This window comes from Diabrotica virgifera, chromosome 1, assembly GCF_917563875.1.
Source record: "Diabrotica virgifera virgifera chromosome 1, PGI_DIABVI_V3a".
NCBI classification, from domain to species: Eukaryota; Metazoa; Arthropoda; class Insecta; order Coleoptera; family Chrysomelidae; genus Diabrotica; species Diabrotica virgifera.
The window spans coordinates 208,709,016-208,732,416 of record NC_065443.1 but is presented as its reverse complement, the minus strand read 5'-3'; the positions used below and the strand labels follow the sequence as shown (position 1 = coordinate 208,732,416).

Sequence of the window (23,401 nt, the reverse complement as noted above, 5' to 3'; positions counted from 1 at the left end):
ACGAAACTATGTCTAGGAAAAGTACAAGCAGAGAAACGAAGAGACTGGTTTGACGAGGATTGTAAAATAGCATTGATACGTAGAAATAAAGCAAAAATAGAAAAAGACAAAAATAATACACAGGATACTACAGAAAAATATAAAACGGCAAGAAGAGAAGTAAAACAAATCTGCAGAAAAAAAGAAAAGAGAATATCTTGACAAACAGTTGAAAACAATAGAAGAATCATACATAAACAAGGAAATAAGAAATTTCTACCAAGAAGTGAAAAAATCCCGAGGAACTGCAAAGAGTAAAACAAGTTACTGTAGAGGTAAAGACGGTGTGCTTTTAGGAGAAACAACAGAAACATTGAACAGATGGGCGGAGTATTTTGAAGAACTATTAAATGCAAAGAAACAAGCAGAACCTCAGGAAATAAAACAACATCAACAGGATAACACAGAACAACAACGTGAAGAAGAACCTATACTACAAGAAGTAAAAGAAGCAATATTGAAGCAAAAAATAACAAAAGCGCAGGAGAAAGCGGAATTCCGGTAGAGATTTTTAAAGCAGGAGGAGAAAAGCTGCAAGGAAAAATTTTCCGACTAATATTAACAGTCTGGCAAAAAGAGGAAATGCCGCAACAATGGAACAATGCACTCATCTGTCAATCTACAAAAAAAGGTGATGAAACAAGTTGCGAAAATTATAGAGGAATATCGCTATTAGAAGTGGCCTATAAAATACTTGCAAAAATCATCCGAAATAGATTGCAAAAGGAGTTAAATAAGATCATTGGAGAATACCAAGGAGGTTTTAGACCAGGAAGATCAACAACAGATCAAATATGTTTATTAAAACTAATACAGAACAACAGCTACGAACAAAATTTGGGACTACACATGTTGTTCATTGACTTTAAACAGGCTTACGACTCAGTAGACCGAGATATGCTATATGAAGCAATGATATCCTTGGGTATTTCAGGACAGCTGGTTAAATTAGTGAGAATGACGCTCAACAATACAAAAAACAGGATAACAATGGAAGGAAATTTTTCAAAACAATTCACAGTGAATAAAGGACTGAAACAAGGTGACCCTCTATCTACAGACTTATTAAACTTGGTACTAGAGCACATAGTAAGAAGGATAAAAATTAGTACAAGCGGTACCATATTACAGACAGCAATTTATAGCTTACGCTGATGATCTAGTCATCCTAACAAGAACAAAGGAACATCTCCAAAAAATATTCCAAAAGTTCGAAGTGGAAGCAAAAAGGTATGGATTAAGAATCAACCAAGGAAAAACACAATACACATGGTAATGAAAGGAGATTTAAATAAAGAGGATAACTATATAAAAATGAAAGGAGAAGGAGATGAATATAAATTTAAGGAAGTATCAGAATTCGAATACCTTGGAGTGACTGTAACCAATACTGGAAGGGAAGAAAAAGAAATAGATAAAAGATTATTGAAGGGAAGTCGAGTTGTGGGTGCCTTAAACACGATATTAAAAGCAAAAAATGTATCAATAAACGCGAAAATAAGAATATATGAAACGATAATACGGCCCACAGTGTTGTATGCGAGCGAAACGTGGGTAATGAATCAACAAGAGGAGAAGAAGATACAGATATGGGAAAGGAAGGTCCTGAGAAAGATTTTTGGAGGTCATAGATAGCGGATAGCGGAGGTCATGGAGTATACAGATAGCGGAGAAAACCTGGAGGAGACGAACAAATGAAGAAGTAACGAGGATGTATGGGAGACCAAAAATAACGACAAAAATACGAGCCCACAGAGTTAGATGGCTGGGACATATTACTCGAATTCCAGAAAGTAAAAACGTCAAACGAATATTGAATGACAGAGCATTGGGAAAAAGGAGACGAGGTCGCCCAAGGAAGAGATGGTTAGAGGCTGCAGAGACGGATTTAGAAGAAATCAGGGTGAAGGACTGGAGAAAGAGTGCAGAGGACCGAAAAGAATGGAGAAATATTATCCAGAATTTAGAAGCCGTGGGCCTATAAGGCCTGTTAGCGCTATTGTATATGTATTATAATACATTTAAACGTCAAATATAAGGGCTTGTCTCATTTATTTTCCAAAAAATACGTAATTGAAGAACTTACGTATCCAATCCAACTACTGCTTTGTAGAAGTTACGTTGCGTGAGTTCTATGCACTTTTGGTTACAAACACGTCTACAGAAAAATTGTTCCAGCTTAAATTTACTATTAAAATATCACCTTTTTAAAATCAAAAATATTTTTTTTACAAAAATATATTAAAAAAAACAGCAAAAAAAACACGAAAGAAAGCAATGTTTTGCCCCATAACTTTTTTCCACGGGGTTTCCATACAGGCATTGCTTCACAGAAAAACTTCCATCCTTCCTCTTTAAAATAACGTTTGGTGGAAGTCACTAGTATTTACAGTTTTCGAAGTAGAATTTTTCAAAGTTATCCACTCACGGCGATTTTGGGCCATTTTCCTTGTTATTTCGCAAACATTGTTCTGTAACTTTTTTCTACGCAGCTTAAGGCATATTCAATAGTACATTTAAGAGGAAGAAAAGTCAATTACCTATAACATGGTCTATAGTAAAAGGCTATATATTATGTCTATTTTTGAGCAAGATATGGTTTTTAAATTTTTGCACTTTTAATGATTTTTGATATATTTTACGATTATTTTTAAATTTCTCGTTATAAATTTTTTTCTTGTACATTTAGGTTTAAGTATTGTAACAAAAGGAAAGCATTTTCTTTACTTTAGAACTCACCCTAATTCACCCTGTGCCTAGGGAATAATTTACCCCAGTTCTCAAAAACGCACCCCTATAAATGGTAGCACTCCGCGGTTTTTCCATATTTAGAGGTCCATTGACCATATGAAATAATAAAACCCTGTTAACGTTGTAGTTCCTCTTAGCTCTCTTATTTTGAACATAATCAATAGAATATAATATAAGGTGAATTTGTAGAATATTAAAAATATTGATTGTATTCTAAATTAGTTTTTTATTGCTACAGTTCAAAAACGATGTATTCCAAACGTGGCTAAAATTGATGAAAATATGTTAAAGCAAATTGGTGAGTCGCTGGGAAATTTGAAGAAAGCAGTAAACAATATCAAGCTATTATATGATTTTCAAGAGGTAGGAACAGGTGATTTTGTACTATTGTGTATGTGTTTGTCGTTTGTCACAAAAATATTTATAGTAACAGGACAAAAATTAGATAGATAAAGTGATCTTTTTTTCTTTTTTTTTTATATTTCAAATAAAGCGCACGTACCATCTATGGCCATCAGCACGAGTTACAGTTTACACTTTACATGGTAGATAATATAAATTGCAAATAGTTAAAATACATTTAACATTTATATTTTGTTTAACAGTTGATTTTTCTCGAGAAATTTTATCGCCATGTTGATTTGGCCTGTGATGTTTAGGACCTCTTTGAAGATAATATGGACTAATACCGTTGTTGGCGTGTTTTGACACAAAAAGGACATTCCTCTTTCTTCACTTTTTGCGCGCATACTAGAGCATTGGCCAGAAAAGGACATTCGATAAGACAAGTATAATATATGTCTGATTCGGAGATTCGTATTAAGGCTTGGACACACCTGTTAAACAGCCTTCCAATTATACTCATGTCCGATTATGCTACGAAAATCTGGTAGGTACAGAATCGGAAAAGAATGAGCACCCCTATCATGCTCGCTTCATACTCGTTTCCGATTTTACATAAGCCTATATTGCCAGTCGTTCGTGGAAGTTACTCTGTGCGTAATGTTGAAAAATTTCAATAACGGTGATTTAGTTATTGTGGCTATCTTCTGTTTGGATGAAGACAATCCAATTAAAAAAAATCGTTAATAGAGAGCAGCAGTTAACGTAAATATTGTGTAACTACATGATACTTAAAAAAAAACAAATAAACAGAGATTTTATCACTTTTGCCCCATCCGTTGGATGACGTGACTAAATTTTTTCAATGCTTACATTGAAAGAAAAATTGTACAAGCAAGACCATATTTTAGAAGAACTGTCACTACCAGATACCGTTTGGCAGTATTTATTTAGCCTATGGCTATATCACAATTTGTGTATATAAATAAAGCTGACAATACAATGTAGGTAAATAATATTAGTCAATTTTACAAAGATTTAGTTGACAAATATGTTCAATCGACTCCTTGGCGCTACTAAAAATCGGACGGATTGCCATCGTAGGATCTGATGAGGCATTTGTCCACTAAATCATTAACCGTTTGTCTTTCAGCACCACAATCGCAATTTGGAAAGGGCATTTTTCTCCATCCAAAAAATGAGTCAGCACAGCTACCACAATTTGTTCTAATTCTATTCAGTGTCACTCAGATTCTTTTTGGTTGGTTGAATCCCTCTGGTTTGCTGGTAATACATGGTATATTCCGGATATCAGATGGAGCATTCTTCTCCCAATCATCTCGCCAACGGTCGTTTATCTTGAAATTCCTTTTAGTTAGTATTTTTGCAGAATCTAGAGGGTTTTTCTTGAACGAAGAATACTTATTATGTCTCTGCCGTTGATAACAACGTGAGAACGGAGCACAGAATCGGCGTTAATTTTTCTACACTCCCTGGCAAGAGTATGTTCTCGGCAGGCATGTGAGGGGGCCATGTGGTTTAGTGCTGATAGCCAGTACGTTGGCGTGACCTTGATTGTACCTGACGCAAAACCTAGTTTAGTTGGGCATCAACAAGTTTGGTGTGTGGGCTGTTGAGCCATACCGGTGCATAGTACAGTAGAACCTGGATAAGTCGGATTAATCGGGAATGCGACCGATCCGGGTTATCGAAAATCCGGGTTAGCCGGAGACTATGGTAAAAATTAATAAAATACGGTATACTTACATATAAACTCCATTATAATTGCAAAAAACATTAAATAAAACATATGCACAGTACACCTAAATTACGTACAGTTGTGTACAATATTGTTCATTTCATGGTAAAAAACTCAGTCAAACTGAAAAAATGTTTGTTTTTTTTTCTGATGAAAATTGGTCCGGATTAGCCGGACTTCCGGGTTATCGGAGGCCGACTTTCGGGATTCCACTGTACTACGCAACGGGATACACGAGTCCCAGCGTTGTTGATCTAAGGGTAGTCGCTGAGGAACCCCTTTGAGAAACTTTTGTAGAATATTATTTTTCGTATTCAGGTAAGTTTTACAATCGTCTTTGTAAGGTGGCCATTAAAGCTTATAGTGCAGTCACTAAAGGTTTTCACCTTTGATTTCGTTGAACCTTCATCGATTTGCATGAAAATTGGTGAGTAGTTAGAGGATACCTCAAGGAACAAAGGTGACATGATGCAAACTTGCGCTTTTACCTTGGGGGTGGAAGCAACCCCTTCTCGGGGGTGAAAATTGTTTTATCAAAAATATTACCATAAATCAATATAGGTAAAAATTCTAAGCAAAAAAGTTATTATGTATTACTAAAATGGAAGATAATAAAAAACAGAATACATTCCTCATTTAAAGAACTAAACTAATGTTAATTCAAAGTGAGTTATGGGTAATTGAATATATATTTTTTTTCGACGAGTACTCAAATCTAAGTATTCAAGCTTAAATATCGGGAAAACGATGCATTTTATAAAATATACCTGCTAAGCACTTGTCAAAGTACTTTAGAATAATTTATCAAATGAGCTCCAGAAGAAGTTAATAGCATCAAAATTAAGCAAGTTATGATGAACATAAAAGAACCCTTTAGAATTATTTAGGAAAAAGTGAAATATAAAACATACTTCACTTCAACAAAAATTAAAATTTTTAGTAGTCTTTACAATAGTTTCTTTATATTAGCATAAGTAATGATTTTAACAATTTTGACCGGCTTAGAATGCAAATTTAAAAAAAAATGTGTAATTTAAAAAAAATCAGCATTTCTAAAATTATCGTAATTTTCATTTTCTTTTGATAATAGCTCCAAAAATACTCAATATACGTAAAATTACCTATGTAAAAAGTGATATAGTGATATATAACCACATTTTAGTTTTTCTTTATGAAATATTTTACCTGTTTTACCATGTATTTCTTTAGGGTAAAAAACAACCGATATAGAAACGTTTAATGCTTAAATTTTACTGCGAGAATCATGTAACCGGGACCATTTTACCTTTTATTTTTAAAAAAGTAGGGTGTTTAAAAGATTAAATTCAACATCGTTTAATAGCACTTAGCATTAACTTTCAAATGGTTTTTAGGCGAACCTGATATCTTAAAAATTAATGGAGTTATTAAAAAAAAACAATAACATTTTTTGGAAAAAATTTAAAAAAATAAGTTTTGAAAATTTTTTGCAGCATAAATTTTAATGCTAACAATTTGTTCGAAGGCTCATTTGATAGATATTTCTAAGTACTTTGAAAAATGTTTAATAAGTTTATGTTATAAAATGCATCATTTTCCCGTTATTTAAGCTTGAATACTTAGATTTGGGTACTCGCTGAAAAAATATACATTCGATTACTCACTTCCAGTTAATATTAAAAGGTTTTTCTAGTAAGCAGTTTATTTCATATTTTATTGGCTTCAATTTTGGTAATTATAATTTTTTTGTAAAAACTTATAGTTTTTGAGTTATTTATGAAAAATCGGTTAAAAACATGCATTTATCTTACGAAAAATTAAAACTTTTGATCTTTAATAGCTCAAAAAGTTTTGAGTTATTTTAATAACTTCATATAACAAATTTTGCTTATAATTTGTCCTTCTATGGAATTATGGGATTATTTTTAATAAAATAATTTTCACCTCCGAGGAGGGGTGGCATCCACGCCCAGGATAAAATCGCAAGTTGGCATTATGTCACCTTTGTTCCTTGAGATATCCTCTAACCACCCACTAATTTTCATGCAAATCGATGAAGATTCAACGAAATCGGAGGTAATAGCATATCCACCTTCAGTGACTGCACTATTAGCGTTCTATCGAGTGACACATATATAGAGATTTTGAGTATTTAGTATGGCTGAGGAGTTTGTCTTCAAAGTGGATTTTTAATTGGTAATTGGCCAATCTGTTGTTTAAATTCTTCTTCTTCAAGTCCGTCTCCTATCGGAGGTTGGAAATCATCACAGCTATTCTTATTTTACCGGCGGCTGCCCTAAATAGGTCGATGGAACTGCAGCCGAACCATTCCCTCAGATTTCTTAACCAAGATATTCTGCGCCTACCGATACTTCTCTTACCCCTGATTTTACCCTGAATGATCAGTCTCAGCAGCGAGTATTTGTCATCTCTCATAACATGGCCAAAGTATTCAAGCTTTCTTCTTTTAACAGTAAGTACAACTTCACATCCTTTTCCGATCCGACGTAAAATTTCGGCATTCGTCACGTGGTTCACCCAAGATACACGTAGCATTCTACGGTAACACCACATCTCAAAAGCTTCAATGTTTTTAATGCTGCCCATCTTGATGGTCCATGACTCAACTCCGTATAATAAAGTGGAGAAGATATAACACCGCAGCATACGCACTCTCAGATCAAGATTTATGTCACGACTACAGAGAAATATTTTCATCTTGTTAAATGCTGATCTAGCTATTTCTATTCTTGCTCTTATTTCTTTTGTTTGATCACCTGTATGATCCAGGCAAGCTATAAGGTATTTATAGGAGGATGCCCTTTCTATAACCGTGTTATTGACAACCAAATCATTCCTGGCGTGTGAATCTTTTGTTATTACCATCCATTTAGTTTTTATGAGGTTTAATGTAAGTCCGTAGCTGTTGCAGTAGTGGTTAGTGCGTTCCATCAGTCGTTGCAGATCTGTAAGATTGTCTGCTAATATCACTGTGTCGTCAGCGTATCTCAAATTATTGATTGTATTTCCGTTGATCACTACACCACAACTAACGTCCGACAGAGCTTCTTTAAATATGACTTCGCTATAAAAATTAAACAAAAGAGGAGACAGAATACACCCCTGTCTTACTCCTCTACATATTTTGATCTCCTCAGTCATTTCATCATCTACCTTGACTCGTGCTGTTTGATTCCAATACAAATTAGTTATAATTCTAATATCTTTTTCATCAATGTTCTTTTCGACTAGAAGTTGTCTCAGTCGGTCGTGTCGGACTCTATCGAAGGCCTTCTCAAAGTCTATAAAGCAAGCAGTTGTTTAAATGAAAGCATGTTAATTCTGTCTTAGCGGTATTGAGCTGCAATCTCCAGCGAAGGAAATATCTCCCGATGGTAACTAGGTCTTTTGACAGTATTTTTAATATTTTTAATGTCAGACAGTAATATTATTGTTTTATAGTAGGTACTGTATTAGATAAGATACTTGTTAGGTTAGACTTTATATTTTTAGCATTATGCTTTTTTGCCTCCATGTAAAATAAGTTCATTCAGCCCAGCCTTTTAACAACGTCTTCCCACCACCCCACAATCTTAAATCGACACGATTAATTAAATCGTTTTTTGTAGAAAATTGAAAAACAAAATCAACTTGATTAGATCTCTCATAGAAGTAAAACTCACACGGAAATGCTATAATGCGCTTGATAAATGCTTAGATTTAACGTAATACTTTAAATTACGTTCCATATAGTTTTTTGGAAGCTTTCAGTTTTAGTTTTCATACAAGTAGCTAACTTGCTTGATGCTTTTTATTGCATGTTTCTTTATCGATCACTAATACCATTTTTTCATGTACAAATTAGGAACTATTTTATTTTCAAATCAGTGTAGAGTGTAGAGTAATCAATTATAATATATGCAGTTCATGCACAGGGAGTTGAAAATATTAGTCCAGGAACCGAAGCTTTTCACCTCGCAATTTTTACAGAATGAATCGATTTGCTTGAAAATTTGAGAATAAGTAGTGTATAGTCCAAGGATCAAAATCTATATGATGCCGAAAGGCGCTTTTACCATGTGGGTGGTTGCCACCTCATCTAGGGGTGGACATTTTTTATTATATTTTGACCGCAAAAGTTGATAAAAACATTCACTCTAAGCAAAAACGTTCCATATAGTATGGTATAACTAGATCCAAACCCAGACATCCAAAAGGAAAGTTATCCTCCAACACCAAATTGTTCTATATGGTCCACATATTGTTCAGAAAAAAGTCACACCATTTTGAGCGTCGAGTTTGGGGGGGAGAGGGGAGAGAAATCGGTAAATTCGTAGTTTTTTAAGTTTTTCGTCAATATTTCTAAAACTATGCGGTTTAGCATGAACAACCTTCTATACAAAAATGTTTTACATTAAATTTAAAACAAAAAAGGCCCTATGCATAATCTTTCTAAAATGAACGGTTCCAAAGTTACGTAGAATTGGTCCAAAAAAGGCCTAACCCAGACATCAAAAGTAAGAGTTTTCCTCCAACACCAAATTGTTCTATATGGTCCAGATATTGTTCAGCAAAAAGTTACATTATTTTGAGTGTCGGTTTGGGGAAGAGATGGGGGAGAAATCGGTAAATTAGTAGTTTTTTATGTTTTTCGTCAATATTTCTAAAAATATGCTTTAGCGTAAACAATGTTCTATACAAAAATGTTCTACATCAAATTTAAAACAAAAAAGGTCCTATACATAATTGTTATAAAATCAACGATTCCAGAGTTACGGAGGGTGAAAAGTGGAGGTTTTCGATACTTTTTATATTTCTTGGGCAATTTATAATATTGCCCAAAATCATCATCAATTGCCCAAAAAATATAAAAAGTATCGAAAACCTCCACATTTCACCCTCTGTAACTCTGGAACCGTTGATTTTATAACAATTATGGATAGGACCATTTTTGTTTTAAATTTTATGTAGAACGTTTTTGTATAGAACATTGTTCGCTTAAATATATAGAACAACGCTTAAACATAGTTTTAGAAATTTTGACGAAAAACGTAAAGAAACTACTAGGGCAGAGGCACCACTTATGGCCACTTTAAGAACTTTCTTTATTATATTTCTCCTGAGAAACATGAAGGATTCGAATAAAATCTTTCCGCTCAATGCTATTTTTACTTTCGAATTAGCTCTACTAAGAAATCAAATGATCATAAGAAATGGCCATATGCGGGGTAGTGGCCATAAGTGGTGCCTCTGCCCTAATTTACCGACTTCTCCCCCATCTCCGCCCCAAATCGGACACTCAAAATGGTGTAACTTTTTGCTGAACAATATGTGGACATAATAGAACAATTTGGTGTTGGAGGAAAACTTTTACTTTGGATGTCTGGGTTAGGCCTTTTTTTGGACCAATTATACTATACTACCTCCGTAACTTTGGAACCGTTTATTTTAGAAGGATTATGTATAGGACCTTTTTTATTTAAATTTAATATAGAACATTTTTGTATGAAAGGTTGTTCATGCTAAACCTCATAATTTTAGAAATATTGGCGAAAAACGTAAAAAACTACGAATTTACCGACTTCTCCCCCCTCTACCCCCAAACACGACGCTCAAAAAGGTGTGACTTTTTTCTGAACATTATATGGACCATAGAGAACAATTTGGTGTTGGAGGATAGCTTTTACTTTGGATGTCTGGGTTATGTCATTTTTTGAATCAATTCTATCATACTAATATATTTTTTTGATAAAATTAACAGTTTTCGATTTATTCGCTATCGAAGTGTTAGTTTTATATGTAAAAAATCAATGTTTTTCGATGGTATACTCATTTATGATTCACTCAATGTTTGCCGTAGAAAACAATTTTTCAAACCAAGTTCTTGGGAATGAAATAACCTACAATTTCATAATTAATAAACATATTTTCGTATCTCTGATGCCCATCTTTCTATTCTGAAGGGAATGGCATTTTTTACCAAATAACAAAAGTTCGTTATTCGCTTTCCCGTTTTTTTAAAACTGATCATTCTAAGCCAGTCAAACTTCTAGAATCTATTAGTAATACATAAATAAAGAAGAATGAAGGCCAATGATTAAAAACACCGCTAACTTACAGTATTATGCTTCCAAATTGGATTTTTTTTTTCAAAAAAATGTATTTATCTTTTAACGGTAACTTTTTTATTTTTTATCTTAGAAAGTTTGGTAAAAGAGAATTTTGTAGATTTTTATAAGATCTATAAGGCTGTTAATATTAAATTCTTTTAAAACCCTCAGTCACAAAAAGAGGTGACATTGAAAGGATTGGTGAAGGTGGTTTCTTGCATGTTATTACAAGTTTTAATTGTCCATAGTTCACTTAATTTTTGCCGTACAAAAAATGTTTGCAAACCAATTCCTTGGGAATTAAATAAGCTACAATTGTATATTGAAATATTGTTTCGTATCTCTGATTCTAATCTTTATATTCTGAAGAAAACTGCATTTTTTACCAAACTACAAAAACTCGTTATTCCCTTTAAACTTCATTTTTTTTTAAACTAATCATTCTAAGCCTATTTCTAGGACCTATTAACAATACATAAATAAAGAATACCAAACCAGGTCAATGACTAATAATTTTAATTAGAGTGGAGATTAGGGGTTTGTTTTCGATCACTTTTTGCTGAAAAAAATAGGGACTGATATTATTTTCATTATAAGTCACTTAATTTTTGAGCTAGGGACTTTTTTTTTGTTTCTGGAGATAGATATTTTTAAATACTTTAAATTAGCTTAACCAAGTTATCCTCGAAAAATGCATAGTTTTCCCGTCTTTTGACTTTGAAACTACAATATTTAGCATTTGACGAAGAACAGCTAACATAATAAGTATAGCTCGGGTACTATTGGTCTTAAAGAAAATTAAAGAAAAAAGTTTTGTTTATTTTTTCAAATAGTACATTTTTGTTAAGTAAAGTTGTTTTGATAGAACCAAAACTTTTTGGGTTATTAGCAGAAAACTGATTAAAAACATTGATTTTTTAGTTATAAAACTAACACTTTCGATAGCGAGTTAATGGAAAGCTATTAATTTTATCAAAAAAATGTATAGAATGTTTTTTTACTTACTTTTACCTACTTTTGCGGTCAAAATATAATGAAAAATTTCCACCTCCGAGATGGGGTGGCAACCACCCCCATGGTAAAAGCGCCTCTTGGCATCATATAGATTTTGATCCTTGGATTATCCGCTACTTATTCCCAAATTTTAATGTAAATTGATCCATTCTGTTAAAATTGCGAGGTTTTGTCCTATTTTAAGCTTTATTACTTGGACTATATTTACACAGGGAACACATAGTTTCTTTAATATTCTATTACTGTAAGAGATAATTTTATTACTTTTTTTTTAAGTTGTGTTATAGGGATTCGAGCCGATTCGTGAGCTCGGCTCAAAATTTAGAGTCGAGCTCGAGATAGAAGCTCGGCTTGAACTTCGTGCTGCAGGTTGAGCTCGTGGCTCGTATAGGCTCGGCTCGAATAGTTCGAGCCGAGCTGAGCCGAGGCGAGTGAGGCTTTTTGTTTAGGAAACATCCAATTTAGTCCATACTTTACGGACACACTGTATATTTCAAATATATATTTTGTAGACTAAATTATTTATTCTCAAACAAAACTATTAGTCGTGGCAGAAATAAATGAATTAGAAAAAGTATTATAAGTATTGGCTAAAATATTGAAATACTCATCTAATCTATCAAGCCTAGGGTATTTCGGTGTAAATGCCCTTTAAATTAAAAATGTGAAGTAATATTTATGTAAACCTAAATGCTTCTTATTTGTCATACAGGGTGTTTGGTAAAGGATGGGCCATAGACTAACCTTAGATTACTGAGCTAACTCACCTTAGTACAAAAGTTGATAATAACCGAAATACAGGGTGTCAAAGTTAAACTTTTATTTTGTTTATTTTTGAATATTTCCTGACAGGCATGGGATAATAACACGAAATTTGGTAAGTTGTGCTGGTATTGTACAGTTTACTAGATTATGGTAAACAAACATTTCTGGCTACTACCAGAGGCGTACGACGGGGGAACGTGAATGGTTGACCCTTCCCAAATTCTGCGCCACTAGCGGAATTGCTATTTGAGTGCAATTTTTTGATTCTCCAATACTTTCTATGTAAAAAATGTACTCTTTATTCGTAACCATAAAGCCATTAGTTTTCGAGATATTTGAAGCTAAACACGAAGGAGCATAATACATTAATCAAAATAGCCTTTTCATTTTTAACTTAAAATCTCTCGAAAACTAATGACTTTATCGTTACAAATGAAGAGTATATTATTTGCATAGAAAGTACTGGAGAATCTAAAAATTATGCTAAAATAGCAGTTTCCTCAGTGGCGTAGAATTTGGGAAGGGTCAACCATTCACTTTCCCCTGTCGTACGCCTCTGGTAGTAGCCAGAAACGATTATTTAACATAATTTAGTAGGATGTACAGTGCCTACACTTTCTGCCAAGTATCACACGGATATGTCAAATTATTTTAAAGTCTTTTTTTTTTTAATAATTTATTTTTATTTAAAACTTTAAGAAATATGTGTGCCCGGTACTATAAAACTATTTGAAATATCCTTATGGTACTTGGCAGAAAGTGTAGGTACTGTACGCCCTATTAAATTATGTTAAATAACCATTTGTGGTTAATACCAGAGGCGTACGACAGGGGAAAGTGGATGGTTGACCCTTCCCAAATTCAACGCCACTGATGAAACTGTTATTTTAGCATAATTTTTAGATTCGCCAATACTTTCTATGCAAATAATATACTCTTCATTCGTAACGATAAAGTCATTAGTTTTCGAGATATTTGAAGTTAAAAATGAAAAGGCACACTTATTTTGATTAATGTATTATACTACTTCGTTTTTAGCTTCAAATATCTCGAAAACTAATGGCTTTATCGTTACGAATGAATAGTATGTTTTTTACATAGAAAGTATTGGAGAATCGAAAAATGGTACTAAAATAGCAATTCCGTCAGTGACGTAGAATTTGGGAAGGGTCAACCATTCACGTTCCCCCGTCGTACGCCTCTGGTAGTAGCCAGAAACGTTTGTTTAACACAATTTAGTAGACTGTACAATACCAGCACCACTTACCAAATTTCGTGTTGTTGTCTCATGCCTGTCAGGAAATATTCAAAAATAAATAAAATAAAAGTTTAACTTTGACACCCTGTATTTAGGTTATTATGAACTTTTGTACTAAGGTAAGTTAGCTTAAATCGACCTATTTTAACCTCAGAAATCTAAGGTTAAGCTATGGCCCATTCCAAACACCCTGTATATTTGATGAAGTATCAAACTTATACAAAATATGTACATGCTATTTGGCGGTAATTCCTATCAAGAAAATTAAATATATCGGAATAATTTTTAGCATTTAGATTGGCACTGGATGAAGTAAAACAGTTGGACAAAGAATCTTTAAGGGGATGGGTACGAACTTTCGGCTTCAATGCTATTTAAATGTGATTCATTATTTTCAAATCCTGAGAAAACTAATACGTATTTTTGAAAAATTTAAACGCAGATTGAAAGATTACGTTATTAACGAGGGCCGAAAGTTCCTGAAAACTTATATATTGGGTCTATTGAATAAAAAGAAGTATTTGCTTTTACTTACAAGTATTTAAGTATTTACTTAATAGTAATTGAATAAAGTCATTTCTTTAATGCTTTATTTAATTATTATTAAGTAAATACTTAAATACGAGGAAGTATAAGCAAATACTTTTTTTTATTCAATAGACCCAATGTTTATTTTAAAAGTTACAGAGGTGAAAAACTAAGAGAAAATTTAGTGTGATTTTGAATTTCAAATATCTCATTCAAAAGAAACTTTTTATTCATTCTAAGGAACTTTCGGCCCTCGCTAATAAAGTAATCTTTCATTCTGCGTTTACATTTTTCAAAAATACTTATTAGTTTTCTCAGGATTCGAAAAAATGATTACATTTAAAATACATTAAAAATTTTGACAGGCACCAAAATTTTGCATTTTGTTTATTTCCCCTTAAGGTAAGCACCCACTTGTCCTGACCAACATGCAACGGGACGGACCACGACGATCGGCAATTTAATATCTTCGTGTATTCAATATTCAAATGCGCGCACTTTACGGAAACGGATCAAATCGATCAAATCGGAGTGGAATATTTTCGCGGATAGTAGGTTCGCCGAGATATAGTTGTTATTAAATGTTTTTAATTGTTCTGAAGCCATTTTTTTGTGGCTTGTTATACAATTTATTATTTTTACTAGAAATAAGCCACAATTTTACAACAGATAAAATTTCTTGATCTGTTTCGTAACTCATTCTAAAGTATTGATAAATTTTGTCTTGGCGATCGATTAAATCAGGAGATAAAGTAGCAAATTAATTTTTCGTGTGTTGCTTTTTTACAATTTTTATGCATCCATTTATTAAGCTTCCTTTATATTTCTTTGTTCCTCTTCCTTGCACAATCAACTAATATCTAATAATTTTTAGATTTATCTTTCATAAAATGTGTAAATTAGTCCATTCTTTCACGGTTTTTGCTCTAAATTTTAAAGAACCGCTTGGATTTACATGAAATTTGGCATACGTATAGCTTACATGACAAAGAAAAAAAGTGATATTGTGCCAATGTGTGCTTTTACCCTGGGGGTGACTTTCACCCCCTCTTGGGGGTGAAAAAATATATGTCCAAACTAAGTCCGGAAATGAGTAAACTGGCTAATTTTAAGTAACTTTTGTTCTATAGAGCTTTTTCGCCAAGTCAACACTTTTCGAGTTATTTGCAAGTGAATATGTTCATTTTTCAACAAAATAACCACATTTTTAGACGGTTTTTCGCAAATGTAAGTATTTTGTCGAAAAAAAGGTTCTTAGCAAAAATATAGCCTATAAAAACGTAAAAAAATGGTGTACGCATTAGGTCTCTGGATCTCGTAGAACCAGAGTTATAGCCAATGAAAAATATATTCATATTCATTAAATTTCAAATAGAATATTTCGGCGTGAAATATCCAAAAAATTAAGCACTTTTTGGGGAAAACCTATTATAACTTTTTTAAAGTGTTTAAGAAAAGCTTTATTTCTGTTTTTACAAAAAGTTTCTAGCATTAAATTTAAGCAAGTTACGCTCAAAATAAAGTTGGTCCCTTTTGTTTTTGCAAAAAAAAAACGGGAAGACCACCCCCTAATTAGCAACTTAAATTAAATTAATCGTTACCGCTCCACAAATTATTTTACTTATGTTGTGTTTATATGATCTGTAAGTTTCATCGATTCAAAGTGCTTATTTTTGAAAAAATTTAGTTTCAAAGTAAAGTTTTTAAAAATTTAAATTTTGATAAATATGTTTTTTTTTTCAAAATAACTTAAAAATTGTTAGATACCAAAAATCTCGAAAAACAAAAAAGTCATATTTGCTTTTCTGAATATCATGTACTTTTTTGTTTTTCTGTTAGACAAAAATTGGTTAAGATTTGGTGTTTCTAAATTTGCATACATTCGTGATCAGTGACTCGTTCAATCCCTTTTAACTACAGCCCTTTCAATAATAAGGACTTTGAACCGATGAAACTTACAGATCATATAAAAAATATATACACGAGTCAAGAAACTTGTGAAGTCGTAACGATTAATTAAGTTCATTTAAGATACTAATTAGGGGGTGATTTTCTCGATTTTTTTACCAAAACCAAAAGGGACTAACTTTATTTTGAGCGTAACTTGTTTAATTTTGATGCTAGAAATTTTTTTATAAAACAAAAATGAAGCTTTTTTTTAAACACTTTAATTAAGTTGTAATGAGTTTTCCCCGAAATGTGTTTCATTTTTGGGTATTTCACGTTAAAGTATTCCATTTTGAATTTGACGAATATGAACCTATTTTTCATTAGCTATAACTCTGCTTCTACTAGGTGTAGAGACGTGATATATACACAATTTTTTTAAATGTGTTACAGGCAAGTTTTTTTTGCTAAGAATGTTTTTTCGACAAAATACTTACTATTTGAGTTATTTGTGAGAAACCGTCTAAAAGCGTGGTTATTTTGTTGAAAAAATGGACATATTCACTTCCAAATAACTCGAAAAGTATTGACTTAAAACTCTATAGAACAAAAGTTACTTAAAATTAGCCAGTTTATCCATTTCCTGAACTTCTTTGGACGAATATTTTTTCACCCTCAAGAGGGGGTGAAAACCACCCCAGGGCAAGAGCACATATCGGCACAATATCACTTTTTTTGATTGACTTGTTAGCTATGTGTATGCCAAATTTCATGTCAATCCAAGAGGTTCTTTAAAATTTCGAGGTTTTGCAATATTTTACCGTTAAAGAACGGACCTTTTTTACCTGGCCACCAATAGAAGCAATTGGAAGAAGTGGATAAAAGGCGGAACCCGACATCCGACGCCCTGAAGGGCACTAAGGATTATGAGAAAGAAGAAGAAGAAGAACGGACTAAATGCACTGACTGAGCCGCTGTGATTTTGCCGGTAAATGTGCGCTACGGTATTTAATTCCGGATTGTAGCGATCCGTTCCGTTGCCGACCGATTCGATCAAATGGATGCGGACCTTTATACTCGAGTGTGGGCAGTGAGATTTAAGCTAAAAATTTATTTACTCTACACTGATGAGAAAACAAATATAACAAAGTTTATTGAAAGTAGCCCTTAAAACATTATCAAAATATTAATGATTGGGCTAATGTATTTAAGTTATGAATGCTCACATGTATTAATTTTTAGATCGGCCAAAATGTAATTGAAGATTTAATCAAATGTTGGTGGAAAATTGCAATAGGTGTTGTTATTGCATTGGTGGTGTGTTTATTCTATATATTTATTCTGAGGTGGTTCGCAGGTCCTTTAGTATGGCTTTCTATTATTGGTGTTGTCATCGGATTAGGTGCAGGTGAGTAAAATTTCTTCTAAAACATACCCATAAGAGATTGTGGTTACCATAAGTTGTCACAAGTAATATGTAAAGTATTACTGATAACATGGCATAAGTAAAATACGCCAGAATATTTACCTAATTTCTATTTATAGTAAGTAATTATATGTTCCTGAAAACTGTTGGGTATGTTATATTTTATAAAACAAGATATTGTTTTCGTTGGCATAGTTTCGTGTACCCCACCATGGCCACACACGGAGGGAATAGGTGTTGACTAAGTAAAATTATATTAAATTAAAATTAAATGAAATTAAATTAAGCAAAATAAACTTAAAAAAAGTAAATTAAATTAAATAAAATTAAACAAAGTTATATAAAATTAAATAAAATTCAATAAAATTAAAAATAAAATTAAATAGAATTAAATGATGAATAAAATTAACTAAAATCAAATAATATTGAATAAATAAAAATTAAATCGAGTCTATAAGAAGTATTGTCACTCTCTGTTTTTTTTTAACATAGATTTGAATTTAGTTCCCATTAAATATGTAAGTTGAGGAGCAGACTTTCAAATCGCACTTTGTCCATATTTTCACATTATGAGTTTGAGGTGGCGTTGGATTCGTCAAAACATGATTAATTTATTAATTTAATCTTAGACATTCTAAGCGTATCATTTCCCGTATATTTTTGACTTCAAAAATCACCTAGACAAACAAAACGCATTTTGTCCATTAACGAGAGACAAATAAATAGCGCTATTTTGGACAAAATGCGATTTGTTTGTCTTGCAATGCTTTTTTACCATGTAAAGACTATTATTTTACATTTTGTGTGATGGATATTTTAACAAAACTCCTATTTTTTATACATGGCTTTAGCATGAAGCAGGAAGAAGTGTGGTAAAACTTTATAGAACATACTGATTTTGACCCAGAGATTAAATATCTAAGATTGTTTTCAGACAGATGTGGGGGTCAGAATAAAAATTCCGACATGGTACATGCACTCACCTTGTGGCTTTTAAATCTCAAAAACGATTGGAACAATTACGATGACTTTTCCCCGTTCGTGTGGCCATTTGTTTATGCCAGCTGATGGAGTTTTTGGTCAAGTTGAGCTAAATTTTCATGCCCATGTTTTATAAAGTCATCAACAAATATTATGAAATCTATTCTAAGAACGGATGGAAGCTGAGCTCTGATTGTACTTTGTATGACATAAAATATGCAGCACTTTCACTCAAAAAAGTTATATGCATCAGTGAAGCCAAAACAATAATCATAACTCGAGGCAAACATACTGCTGCGGAAAGTAAAATATTATCTAAAACGGAGGTTATGTATAGAAATGGACTGCTCAAAAATTTTTTCCAGCCTATTTACCAAAGAAAAATCTAAGTAACATAGTACTGCTGGAATTGCCAATGGAGCATGCTGTTAAGAAGAAAAAACTGGATAGCTCATCACAATTTTTAGTTAGTTTATCAGGCAAATAATGGGTATTAGATCCAGAGTTAACTTGGCTAGATCCAATTTTGAAAGAACAGTATCGTGAAAATAACGTGTGATCCAAAATTATTGTCACAATAGGTGGCTCTGAACGATAGAGATAGCTATACAGTGCATGTCTATTATTAATTCAGATACACTTTCCAGTTTACGTCAACTTTGACAGATACTTGTCAGTGTACGTACGTCAACTTAAAAAACACTATAATTGAACATAAAAAGTAGCAGAGGAAGCAAAATTTTAACTTTATACGAATTAAAAAGTCTTGAGGTGGGTATCTTTTCAACGTGTTTTCAATTTTTATTCTTTATTTGGAAAGTGAAAGTGATCATAACAACACTGAATATAGTCGCAGTTGGCCGTGACGTCACACGCCGACTGTCTTTCAGATTAAAACAAGACATACGTAATTTTTTGCACGGATTGCTTTGATCCCAATAATTGTGGATCGCTCGTTATAATTAAAAACTACCAGACCTGCAATTAGAGATTGCAATTGCTGGATCCAGCATCCAGCAATCCAGCTGGATCCAGCGCTTTTTTTACATGCTGGATCCAGCAAACCGTGCTGGATCCAGCAGCGCGGATCCGCAAACATGTCAAATTCGAAATAAGTTACTTAGTGTCTTCATTAGCCTCTTTATTCAAAGCCGTAAGTTGGTAACTTGCCATTCTATGACGCTAGCAGTAGCTCAGTATACTGAAAAGCTTCTACAGCCTAAAACTTTGCATCGATAAAGCGCTGATAGACACTGATTCTGAGATAAATTCTCTGCTGGCGAATGGTCAATAATCAGTGAGTTGATCGCCACTTTTTAACTGGTGAAACTGGCTATAAAAGCTCTTTGCAGTTGAGAGTTGACTTTCATAACGGCCGACACAACCATGAAATTTGCATTAGACAAACTAAATAGCCAGGACTCTAGCCTTAGTGCCGATATATCTGAAGCACTACGCAACAGAATCGCGGAATGGTGCCTCTCTGAAATTACAGGTACATTAGTGGACTTACAAAATCCAAAAAAGTATGGCGAAGGACTAAACAATCCTGATTATTTCCTCATGCTGAAAAAGAATGCAATGCGACAAGAGATAAAATATTTGTTGAGTCGTATAAATAAACAAGTGATTGTGGAACCAGTGCAAGAGGACATAATGGAAGAAGATGGGCCAACTAGTCCGGAGCCCGTGAATTTTACTGGAACAAGAACTTAACATTGAATTAAAACGAGAAAGAGAAAACTTTAATAACCAAAAAAACTGATTCTCAAAAAGATCACGAAAAGGTTTTGGAAAAGGAAATGGCCATTTATGAGACCGATGGAGTGAAAGGCGATCATCTATATGGTCTATGACTATTTAATGATCTTAAAACCGACCAGTATAGATCCGAAAGGGCTTTCTCCGCAACCAGCTATATGTGCAGTTCTGTGCGCAGTAGGTTAGGCCTATGTTTTTTAAGGTCTCACTTCTAAAAAAACTAATAATTCATGTTTCTGTTATTTAGAAATTTAGAATACAGACAAAAAACATTGAAATCATGTTTTTATTTTGATTACACATTTTGCTGGATCCGCGCTGGATCCAGCTGGATTCAGGCCAATCTTGCAAAAATCCAGCTGGATTGAAAATGCTGCTGGATTGCAATCCCTACCTGCGATCAATGTGAAGATGGAGAATAATGCGCTGCCTTCTGGAGGACGAAAGAAATGCATTTTCAGTTCATATTTTGATTTTAATCATTTAGGGACAATCAAACTACATTTTGTCCTTTAAAGACAATCAAATAGCGTTTTGTCCATAAAAAATTTTTTTTTGAAAAAACTAATAAAGCTTGTTGATACTTATAAATAGAGCAAATTGATAATAAAACAAGCTGAAAATGCGAGCATTATCATAACGAAAACTTTATTTATATACGTATTTAAATTCATAATAATGGAAAATTGCTATTACGAAAAGTTGTTTAGAATTAAAAATTATGTTTTAATGTGCAAATATATCATTCTAATTTAAATGTTGTGAACTACACTGCGCGTCATAGAAAACGGGCACCCCAAAAATGGGTCATTTTTCATGTCTCGTATCTCGTAAACCTGTGGTCCGCTTTAAGTAATTTTTTCAATATCTTATGGCTTTATTCTTTAACAATACCGGTGTATATAGTAATAATGTTGTTGCTAAACAGGTAAATTTTTATTGTATACCTACCGGGTGTACCAATCAAACTGTGTTTTTCCTTAAAGTTTGCAACACCCTGTGAAATATTCTAGTATTTATAAAACACTGAAATTAAAGCCCTACATTAGCCTCAGGTTTTCTTAACATTCTGTTTCATGATTCATTCGCTTATGTTGGATAGTACAAAAGTTATTAGGTACTTTAATAATTAGGCATGGTCTTTATCAGTACAGGGTGTTTCTAAATGCGAGAACCAGTGCGACAAACTTTAAGGGATAATTCTGCATTAAAAAATAATTACAGTTTGCTCTACAATCGTATGCCCGCAAATATGCTTCGTTGCCGAGATACGGGATGTTGAATTTTTTCTTACAAATTGACGATTTATTTATTGCTTAAAAATTGGTTGAGATATGCAAATAAAATTTGGTGGGTTTCATGACGTAGTTATTGCACATTTTTTGACATACAATTAAAAATTTTATATTCACCATTGGCGTGCATACGTGAATATAAAATTCTTAATTGCATGTCAAAAAATGCGCAATAACTATTTCTTAAAATCCACCAAATTTCATTTGCATATCTCAACCGGTTTTAATGCAATAAATAAATAGTCGGTTTGTAAGAAAAAATTCAACATCCTGTATCTCAGAGGCGAAGCACTTGCGGACATATGTTTATAAAGCAAATGGTCATTATTTTTTCATGCAGAATTACCCCTTAAAGTTTGTCGTACTTATTTAGAAACACCCTGTACTGATGAAGAACATGGCTTGTTGTTAAAGTACCTAACTTTTGTATTATTCAATATAAGCGAATGTATCAATAAACAGAATGTTAAGAGAACCTGAGGCTATAGTTGTATTTTAATTTCAGTATTTTATAAATGCTAGAATATGCCACAGTGTGTTGCAAACTTTGAGGAAAAAACACAGTTTGATTCGTACACCCGGTATACAATCAAAATTTACTTATTTAGCAACAATATTATTACAGCGAAATTGTTAAAGAATAAAGCTATAAGATATTGAAGTAATTACTTAAATCGGACGACAGGTTTAGGAGACACTTGACATCAAACATGACCCATTTTTTGGGGTGCCCGTTTTCTATGACGCGCAGTGTATAAAGATACTTTACTTGAAATTCATATTTTTTATATACCTCGTATAAAATTAATAAAATTTGATTCGTGATAGTTGCATCATAAATCTTAGATCAAGAAGAGCTTTTTATGAAGAATAACTTTTCTTCGTCAAATTAAAAATACAAGATTTATAAATGAAAATGATGTTGGTATCCATAATTTGAGAAAATTCGTCAAATATTACAATTTTTTATTCCAAACAACATTTTAAGAACAATTTTCAAATATTGTGAAATACATAATACATAAAGATACTTTTTACTGATGAACTGTAGTAGTACTTATGGAACAGTCTTATTTATCATTAAAGGGGAGGCCGTATACTTACTCGTACAAACCTTTTGAAAGTTATTAATACATTATTGCTTTTAAAATATACTCAAGTTGTATTTTTATACATTTATTACACATATTATTTTATATAATAATTAAATTCACTATAAAATGACATTTATATTTTATTAATAGCTAAATAATTTAAAATTTAGTTTGACATTCACGAAGTGTCAAACTCAAATGTAAATAATAACATCTGCTTTGCTTAACAAATTCAGATTAAACAAGCTGAAAATGCGAAAATGTCATAACGAAAACTTTGTATATTTACGTATTTTAATTCATAATATGGAACATTTCTATTATGAAAATTAGTTTAGAATTAATAATTATGTTTTAATGTGCCATTATATCATTCTAATTTAAATGTTATGAACTATAAAGGTAGTTTACT

General features: G+C 32.6%; 1 protein-coding gene across 3 annotated transcripts in view; it reads left to right on the top strand.

Annotated features, from left to right (window-relative positions):
* LOC114334057 (choline transporter-like 2) overlaps window positions 1-23,401 on the top strand; it is a 257,905-nt gene that overhangs the window by 176,849 nt on the left and 57,655 nt on the right. For 2 of the 3 annotated variants that reach the window (XM_028284063.2, XM_028284064.2), the window contains one exon: window positions 17,675-17,840. In XM_028284063.2, the coding sequence (XP_028139864.1) occupies window positions 17,675-17,840 (166 nt within the window). Of the gene's footprint in view, window positions 1-3,028; window positions 3,154-17,674; window positions 17,841-23,401 lie in introns of all 3 variants that reach the window. The other variant, XM_028284065.2, reaches the window with a different exon arrangement.